The 10000-nt window shown below is 46.1% G+C and overlaps 1 protein-coding gene across 1 annotated transcript in view; it reads left to right on the top strand.

Annotated features, from left to right (window-relative positions):
• The window catches only part of ctnnal1 (catenin (cadherin-associated protein), alpha-like 1), a 180128-nt gene that overhangs the window by 85264 nt on the left and 84864 nt on the right, over positions 1–10000 (top strand). Inside the window, exon 2 of the mRNA XM_063185972.1 lies at positions 9704–9893. Within this exon, the coding sequence (XP_063042042.1) occupies positions 9704–9893 (190 nt within the window). The remainder of the gene's footprint in view (positions 1–9703; positions 9894–10000) is intronic.

Genomic DNA, 10000 nt, shown 5'->3' with positions numbered 1-10000 from the left:
GCGTCGGCGGGCAAAAACGGGAAAAATTGGCCATTTGGCGTTTTTTTCAGCCGTTTTGGGCCCATAGAAGTCAATGTAATTTGTTGAATTTGGGCAGAATTTAGCGCATTTTGGCGGTTTTTGAGAACCTTTTGGGCGGGATTTGGTCAGACACATCTGCCAACACTGGTTGCGGTAGTGGAGGCAGTGGTGGTGGAGACAGGGAAGCCGACAGGGTGAACAAAGGGGTCAGCTGATCAGGGCCAAGGCAAAAGTAGGGCCCAATGTGGGTTCTCATTACAATGTATGTATGGGGTGGGACAGTGGTGTAGTCTACTTCTTTGTGGTGGGTATACTGTATATTTGAGCATTTTTGAAGTGGGTATACTGTATATATTTGTGCTATTCAAAACAGTGGATAAATCAATTTTAAGTGGGTATACTGAAATCCCTGAAATTTAGAAGTGGGTATACTCCGTATACCCGCGTTCTACGTAGACTACACCACTGGGGTGGGAGGGCCCTTTCAGATGACTTTGTCCTAAGCCCAGGCAAAGCTGTCAGCGGCCCTGGGTTGAGAGGTAGTGATTATTTTTCATAATGCAATAATGTATTATTTAAGTAAGAGGGAAGAGGGACATCAATACATTATTTAAGAATTTCTTCAATGAACTCCCCTTTGGAAAGTGGCAGGGTAGATGAGACTTTAGTGATGATTGCAATTGGCAAGTGATGGATCCCCAAGGGAGAATGATATTGATGTTAGATACATGGAGCTCTCCTCTCCTCTCCTCTCCTCTCCTCTCCTCTCCTCTCCTCTCCTCTCCTCTCCTCTACTCTCCTGCTCCTCTCCTCTACTCTCCTCTCCAATCTCTCTCTTTCCTCTCCTTTCTTCCCCTCCCATTTTCTCACTTCTCATCCCTCTCTCCTCCCTCCTGTCCCAATTTCTCTCCTATCCCTTTCCTCCTCTTCTTTCCCATCTCTCCTATTCACTTTCCCCTCTCCCCTCACTCCTCTGCTCTTCCCTTCTCTCATTCCTCTGCTCTCCCTCTGTCCCCTCTTCTCTTCCCCTCTCTCCCCTCCTCTGCTTTCCCTTATCTCTTCCCTCATAACCCATCTCTTCTCAGCCTCTCCTCTCCCTCCTCTCGTCCCTCTCCCTCTTCCCGCTCTCTCTTCTCCCTGCCCTCCCCTCTCCTCTCTCTCCTCTCGCTCACCTCTATTCTCTGATAACCCCTCTACTCTCCCACCTCTCTTCCCTCTCCCTCTTCCCTCTCTCTCTTCTCCCTACCCTCCCTCACCTCTCCTCTCTTCTACCACCCTCTACTCTCCCTCCTCTCTTCCCTCTCTCTCTTCTCCCCCTCTCTCACCTCTATTTGATAACCCCTCTACTCTCCCTCCTCTCTTTCCTCTCCCTCTTCCCTCTCTCTGTTCTCCCTGCCCTCCTCACCTCTGCTCTCTTCTCCCGCTCTCTCTCATGGCTAAAGGGATTAGGTCTTTCCCTCCACGTTGCCAAGGCTAATATTATTTTACACTCAAGTGCTGTTGAGCTAATGGGCCAGAGAATAATAGCATCATAGTCTTTTATGTGGGGCTTTTTTTGTCTTTGATGAAAGGGTTGCGGTCATGGTTAAAGGAGCCATTGTGTGGCCTGTTATGTGGCTAGATGTGGGGTTTTTATCAAATCCCTTCAGGCAAATACAGTATGCAAGCTATGGGAATGATGGTCAGGCTTTTGGGTTGGCACAGACACAATGACACATGCATGCATACATGCATGAACGAACGAACAAACGCATGCACGCGGGCACGCATGTACGTACGCACGTACGCATGCACGGTGCTATGTTGGACACTACACACTACACTGAACCATTTTTCCAGTATTCATTTTGGGTGTTTTTGAGGACTTGCAAGAAATCATTTCAGCTATAAAAGGACCACATCTTGTTGGTTTTTTTTCTTCTAGGTTGACTCTGTAGCTCACCAGCTGCAAATCAATAATGTGTTTCAGTGCACAGTGGATCCTTTTTACACCACCACTCGGGCGGGCAGTCAGGGGTTTAATCTCCCAGAAGGAAATCAGGGGTGAATTTCTCAAAACCAAAGTTGCTTACTACATTAGCTACTTTGTTGTTTTCAATGCATTTTCCCATTGGCAACTACCGAAGTTGCTAACAGGCTAACAACTCCTCTTTTAAGAAAGTCACCCAATGCGGCAATGATAAAAGGGTCAGGTCAGGGGAGAGAGGAGAGAGGGGACAGAGGGGGAGAGAGGAAACAAATCGGGGCTGTGTTTCTCGAAAGCGTAGTTGCTAGCCAGTTAGCAACTTGGATGGTTGCCAATGGGACATTGCATTGCAAACAAGAAAGTACCTAATGTAGTTAGCAACTATGGTTTCCAGAAATTAACCCCAGGAGAGAGGACAGAGGGCAGGACAAGAGAGGAGGGCAGGTGTGAGGGAGGGAGGTGAGAAGGGTGAAGAGGGGAGAGGAGGAAGCCGAGCATAGCGGAGTGGTAGAAAAAAAGAGTGCGTTGCAATATGCGACCTTGCCTCCTCCACTTGCTTCTCTCCTCGTACCAGGAAGTAATATGTCATGATGACATCACTGACAACAGCATTATATTTCAATATCTTGCAAAAGCTCAATTGTAGAGTCTTTTTTCTCATTTACAATTGGGATGGTGAATGAAAAACAATCCCTCAAAAGTTGTGGCTAGGCTGACAGCTGGGAAACTTTATTTTTTTCTCCACGGACGAGCGGCCAGGAGGCGGGACGAGGAGACAAGCACAAGTGAAGGAGGCGAGGTCGCATATTGCAACGCACTCAAAGACTACACGTATAGGGAAGGAGAGGGTGGAAGGAGAGAAGGAGGAGGAAACACAAGAGGAGAGAGAATGTAGAGTTAAGATTGGAAAAGTGAGAGACAATTAGAGGGGAGGAGAAGGGAGAGGGAGGAGGAGAAACAAGAGGAGAGATGCTAGAGTAAAGAAGGGTACAGAGGGAGGAATTGAGAGGAGAAAGAGAGAGAATGTGGAAGACAGAAGAGATGGTTAGAGTAAAGAAGGGAACAGAGGGAGGAATGAGAGGAGAAAAAGAGAGAATGTGGAAGACAGAAGAGATGGTTAGAGTAAAGAAGGGAACAGAGGGAGGAATGAGAGGAGAAAAAGAGAGAATGTGGAAGACAGAAGAGATGCTAGAGTAAAGAAGGGTACAGAGGGAGGAATTGAGAGGAGAAAGAGAGATGAGAGAACGTGGAGGAAGACAGAGCAGGGAGGTGGAGAAAGGTGTAGGACAGAAGTAGCCAGGCCGTGCCCTCTTAGCAGGGGTGGAAAAGTAACTTATTACTTTTACTCAATATTGTACTTGAGTAGCTTTTATGAATACTTTGTACTTTTTAAGTAAATTTTTAAATGAATACTTTTACTTGTACTTGAGTACATTTTGACCCAAGTTTATTCAATTACACTGGAACCTGGCCTGAGTACTGAGTAAAAAAAATTGACTGAGAGACAAAATGCCATGCACAATAATGCCACAATCCGCCAGAAATGAAAGATTGTGCAGGATGGCACACAGCATTTCCACTATTTTACTATCTTGTATCAATGTATTGGATGATGGCTGGTGCCAAGCAAGAGATAGAGGTTATGGAGGACGATATTCAAGAAAAATAAACATGACATTCTCAAGAGGAAAGCTAATTAAAAGTAACTAAGTACTTTTTACTCAAATTACATTTTAAGTACTTTTTACTTTTACTTGAGTAGATTTTTAGATAGGTACTTTTACTTGTACTTGAGTAGAATTTAGGCAAAGTAAAGATACTTTTACTTGAGTACACATTTTCTGTACTCTTTCCACCTCTGCCTCTTAGTGACGCAACACCTTCGGTGTTGCTACTAGTCAAGTCAAGAGCAATGCAAGTACTTTCTGAATTCACCAAAATACGGAAACTCCTTTCACTTTGTCAGGAAGCAAACAACCATTAGCAAACCAAGGGAGGCTGGTCAACCATGCCATTTGGGAAATGTTCATTCTTATGCTCTTGGTCAGACGAAGTCTCTAAGAGATTTGAACGTTGATGATAATCAGGCTAGGCCAAAAGAGGACGTAGTGGCTACTGGCTCACGCCTCTTTACTGTGTTAAGAATAAGCACTCTCACTCCCCTCCCGTCCCTCTTTAGTAGCGCTTTAGCCACTGGGTCCGTGCCAGCTGTGGAGGACAGCACAAAGAGTGTCACAAATTACAGCTGCCTTCAGAGCCGATGCCCCTTACACACACACGCGCGCACAGACACGCACACACGCGCGCAGACACACACACACGAACGCACACATGCATGCATGCACGCGCACACGCTCACAGACACACACATACACACACACACACACACACACACACACATGCATGTGCGCACACACACACACACACACGGACACACACACACGCACACACACGCAAACACATTCACACTCACACTCTCTCTCTCTCTCTCTCTCACACACACACACACACACACACACACACACACACACACACACACACACACACACTCACATGCACCTACACAAGTGCTCGCGCAAACACGTGCAGGCACACACACACACACACACACACACACACACACACACACACACACACACACACACACACACACACACACACACACACACACACACACACACACACACACACACATTGGGTTTGGGTGTACCCGTACACGTATGCAGACGCAGGCACATTCAGCCACTTGCATGTAAAATCCTAAAATAACAAGTGTATGGAAGCACAGCTAGCATGACCTCACTGTGTACACACACACACACAGAAAGAGATGGAGGGTGGGGGGGGAGAGAGAGAGAGAGAGAAAGAGATAGAGAGAGAGAGACAGAGAGAGAGAGAGAGAGAGAGAGAGAGAGGGAGGGAAAATCATGCACAAACTCGGTCAGCGTTTCCCTCATCAGCAAGATGTGCTGAGAGATAGCTGCGTACGTTGCCTATGTGTTAAGTCAACATGGATTAAACATTGCTCCAGTAAGCACTCGTCAGTGATAGACTAGTTTGCCTTTTTCTGCATAACTGTCTCCCGGTACACTTAACATATTCACAGGCGAGCAGAGTGAAACATTAATGCAGTTTCTCTGCAGCAGTCAAGAAGTCTGCTTCGATATTCCTCTCTTTCTTCAATATTCTTTGACATTTTTCGAGTCTCTCTCTCTCTCTCTCTCTCTCTCTCTATCTCTCTATCTCTCTCTTGTTCTCTCTCACTCTTCGTTCTTTTCTTTCTTTTCTTTCTTGCTTTCTTTCTTTCTTTCTTTCTTTCTTTCTTTCTTTCTTTCTTTCTTTCTTTCTTTCTTTCTTTCTTTCTTTCTTTCTTTCTTTCTTTCTTTTTCTCTATCTATTTCTTCCCCTTCTTTTTTCCCACCGTTGCTCTAGTCTTAGTCATGAGTCAGGGATTTGTGTGTGTGAGTTTCCGCAGCAGTACAGTAGTCTGGTTAATCCCGGGATGACTGGAGTGCTGGGGGCGTGACGTACTAGAGAGACAGGCCCTCTTATCTGCTGCCCCAGGGGTGAGTTTCTCAAAAGAGAAGTTGTGGCAAGTTGGGAAAACGCATTGAAAACAACAAAGTAGCTAATGCAGCTACTAGTAAGCAGCTTTGGTTTTGAGAAATGCACCCCTGATATGAGGCCCCCTGATAAGAGCCCCTGGTTCAGGAGCCATTCTCTCTCTCTCTCTCTCTCTCTCTCTCTCTCTCTCTCTCTCTCTCTCTCTCTCTCTCTCTCTCTCTCTCTCTCTCTCTCTCTCTCTCTCTCTCTCTCTCTCTGTCTCTCTCTCTCCGTCTCTCTCTCTCTCTCTCTCTCTCTCTCTCTCTCTCTCTAGCTCTCTCTCGCCCTAGCTCTCTCTATCTATCGCTTTCTCTCCATCCCTCCTCACAAAAGTCACTGACAGTCAGAGGTTGACAGTGACGTCAGTGGCTGATAATGTTGCTCACTGTGTCTTTTTGCTATTTTGTGATACACACACACACACACACACACACACACACACACACACACACACACACACACACACACACACACACACACACACACCTAAAGAAAACTATTTTCTAGAATGTGTGTAGCTTAGTCCCCTTGACCTCTTTTGATAATTATATTCTCTCTTTCTTTTCTTTACAAAATAAAAATCGTGTTTAAAATGTTAAGTTTGCCAGGTGAGCCAAGGGAGTCGAGTTTGCATTTCTGAAATGTATTCATTGTCCTGACAGGAGAAAGCCCATGCCGAATGTGCAGAATATGGGCAGAATCTCTCTCTCTCTCTCTCTCTCTCTTTCTCTCTCTCTCTTCCCCCCTCTCTCTCTCTCTGTTCCTCTCTCTCTCTCTCTCTCTGCCTCTCTCTCTGTCTCTCTCTCTGTCTCTGTTCCTCTCTCTCTCTCTCTCTCTCTCTCTCTCTCTCTCTCTCTCTCTCTTTCTCTCTCTCTCTGCCCATCTCTCCCTCTCTCTCTCTCTGCCTCTCTCTATCTCTCTGTCTCTCTCTCTCCATCTCTACGCCTTCCTGACCATACAAATATGCCGCGCACAAACAGAACCAAAATTGCACTGACCTTTCTGACCACTGACTTTTCAATCGTAGCCACAGAGGCGTCAACTTTTGAGCTTGTAAGGACACTGAGAAAAAAGTTACTTCTCGAGAGCAGCACAGTCATTTCACACTTGATTACCCTCTCTGAAACAGTTTTATAATCAAACTGAAAAATATATAACTTAGGTTTTTCTGTGTGTGGATTCGTTCGTAATATGAATATAAATTGCCCTCTGTGGAGAGTTTTGCTTGGGAGCATGCCTGGTTGTCATGGATATTGCAGAGAGATTTTCAGGATTCTAAGAATTCTTCTCACATGCTGTCTGACACACATACACATGTGCGTACTTCACTATTTCGTATGACGTCAACCTCTTTATATTGCTATATTGTCCTTCACGATATATACTGTGTCACAAATATAGATGCACAGCCAGTCACTCACTCACGCACGCAAATACGCATGCGCACACACACACACACACACACATGCACACATATGCATACACACATGCACGCATACGCGCGCGAGCACACGCACAAACACACGCACACGCACACACTCACAAAGCAGGTTAAGGGTAATGGACTCTATTTTCAGTCTGAAGTAAATGAATGAAAACACGATATGCCCCCTTCTCTCACTCTTACACACTAAGAAAATGTTTCTCTGCGGCGGTTGTGCATTTGAATAATAATTGGTAAGAAAAGGAAAGGGTTCAGACTGCTACTTTCTCACCCTTCCGTTTTCAACACAATGGATTACTCTCTTGTAGGGGTGTAACGGTACACTGAACTCATGATTCGGTTTGTATCACGATTCATGACATACAGTTTGAGACACTCCACGATTTCCCATTTGCCAACATTATAAAATGTATGAATAAAAACTTTGATAGTTTATAGGTAGAATAGGTTACAAGAGTTTACTAATAATTTTAAAAGTCTCTATATGATTATGATGATGCTTGTAAGCACTATCACTTCATATCATGTGGTTGTTTTCTGGGTTGATGGGTATCAAAACATTAAAAGAGTGCATCACGATACTGCCTCCTTGTATCGCGATACAGTATCGTGACTCTGTGTATCACGATTACTCGGTTCGATACAATATCGTTACAGCCCTACTCTCTTCCTACTCTATTGACACGCTCCACTGCGCTGGCCTAAAGCTACATCCTCCTCTGGAGTCTATTGAGTGTTTTCTTACATGGTCCCCTGCAGGTTCCTGTGTGTGTGTGTGTGTGTGTGTGTGTGTGTGTGTGTGTGTGTGTGTGTGTGTGTGTGTGTGTGTGTGTGTGTGTGTGTGTGTGTGTGTGTGTGTGTGTGTGTGTGTGTGTGTGTGTGTGTGTGTGTGTGTGTGTGCGTGCAGGAGTGCGTGCGTGCGTGCAGGAGTGCGTGCGTGCGTGCGTGCGTGCGTGCGTGCGTACATGCGTGCGTCCATGCATGTGTATTCGTGCTGCGCTTGCATCATGTTTGTTTCAGTCCAATCAAGGAAATAAACACTTCATTTTAGTGAGTGTTTGCTCAAGTGTGCGTGAATGAACATCCTTAACCTTTTAACACACGGTTTTATTAATTTGCTGTTACCAGAATGGCAATGACCAAGTCGTAGTGCATTACTAATGGCCTTGTGTTATGTCATCATAGTATTGTAGTACTAGGGTAGTTAACTTTTCAATGTCTATTACAGCGTGCCACTGGAGGTACGGCGCGCATTAAGGGGCTATGGTGAACACAAACTCGGTGCCACACCACAATTGTCTTAATGCATCGATTGAATTTTTAAAGACATACTTTTTATGTTATTCCTACCCTAATAGAGATTATACAGATAATAATGTGCAATGAATGCGTAGTACTGCTTTTTTAGTGTGTGCGCATGTGTGTGCACATATGTGTACCGTGCATACGTCCGTGCGTGCATGCATGCTCGCCTGTGTTTGTGTGAATTCATGTGTGTGCACGTCTATGTGTATGTCAGTATGTGTCTATGTACTGAATGTGTGGGTGTGTGTATGCAGCCTGGCGTGGTGTGTGGGCCTTCCGGAATGTGCACAGGCAACGGGTTGAGGAGGGGTGATGGAGGGTGGGTGGGTGTTCGGGCTGCGATCTTTCATAAACAGACTCCAATTAGAGATGAGCCTTGACCCCAGTACCCAGAGGAGAGCATCCCCTGGAGGGGGGGGGTGGAAGCAGCTGGGGGCGGATGTGAGGGTTGAGGGTTGAGCGAGAGCTGTTTGTCCAAACATTACACACACGCTTGTCTTGTACAGAAGCAATTACCCTTACGCTCAGGCCCGCTGAAAGGGGTGGGGGGGGTGGGGGATAGGGGTATGTTATCCCGGGCCCAGTGAGATAGGGGGCCCAAAATTGGGTTCCCATTACATTGTATGTATTGGGTCGGTCGGGGGCCCATTCAAATGTCTTTGTCCTGGGCCCAGTGTAAAGCGGTCAGCGGCCCTGCTTACGCTGCATAATTGATGAATTCCATTCCGAGCTCAAAAGAGAACACCTGGGTGGTTAGTGCAAGGCGTGTGTGTCGGTGTGTGTGTGTGTGTGTGTGTGTGTGTGTGTGTGTGTGTGTGTGTGTGTGTGTGTGTGTGTGTGTGTGTGTGTGTGTGTGTGTGTGGGTGTGTGTGTGTGTGTGTGTGTGAGTGTTTCAGTGAGTGGGTGCGTGTGAAAAAGTGATGGAACTAGAGTGAATGAGTGAATGCAGCTGTATTGAATCATACATGTGGGCAGAAAAATGCACTCCTCTCTGCTGCCGAATAGCTAGTATAGATTGAGTGTGATGGCATACATGAATGGAGAAATATGTAGCCTTGGCAGTAAAAAGGTTGTTTAGCTTTTCTTGATGAAATCCTTGTAACAAACTGCGTGGGAAGGGAACTCAATACTTTCTCTCTCTTTCTCTCTCTCTCTCTCTCTCTCTCTCTCTCTCTTTCTCTCTCTCTCTCTCTCTCTCTCTCTCTCTCTCTCTCTCTCTTTCTCTCTCTCTCCCTCTTTCTTTCTCTCTCTCTCTCTCTCTCTCTCTCTCTCTCTCTCTCTCTCACTCTTTTTCTCTCTCTCTCCCTCTTTCTTTTTCTCTCTCTCTCTCTCTCTCTCTTTTGCTCTCAATCTTACTTTTTCAGATCACCACGCTGATCAACCACAAAGACAAGCCAAAGAAGTCAGAGAGGACGCTGCGCGCCATCCAGCGGGTGGGGCAGGCAGTGAGTGCAGCAGTGGGCCGTTTCGTCGCCGTGGGAGAGGCCATCGCCGTGGAGAATGAGGAGCTGAAGGAGGAGATGGGCCTGGCCTGCTTCGAGGCGCGGCGAGCAGGTGGGTGTCAGTCGGCCATCTTTGTTTCACACGACTGGATCTCAATGGGCACGATCGTGATGAAGCAGTGCTGCTTTTGCCAGGAATCGTGCATGCGTACTTTATCA

This window comes from Engraulis encrasicolus, chromosome 20 (assembly GCF_034702125.1).
Source record: "Engraulis encrasicolus isolate BLACKSEA-1 chromosome 20, IST_EnEncr_1.0, whole genome shotgun sequence".
Taxonomy (NCBI): domain Eukaryota; kingdom Metazoa; phylum Chordata; class Actinopteri; order Clupeiformes; family Engraulidae; genus Engraulis; species Engraulis encrasicolus.
Note: the sequence above shows the minus strand (reverse complement) of the source record. Positions and strands in the feature narration are given on the sequence as shown.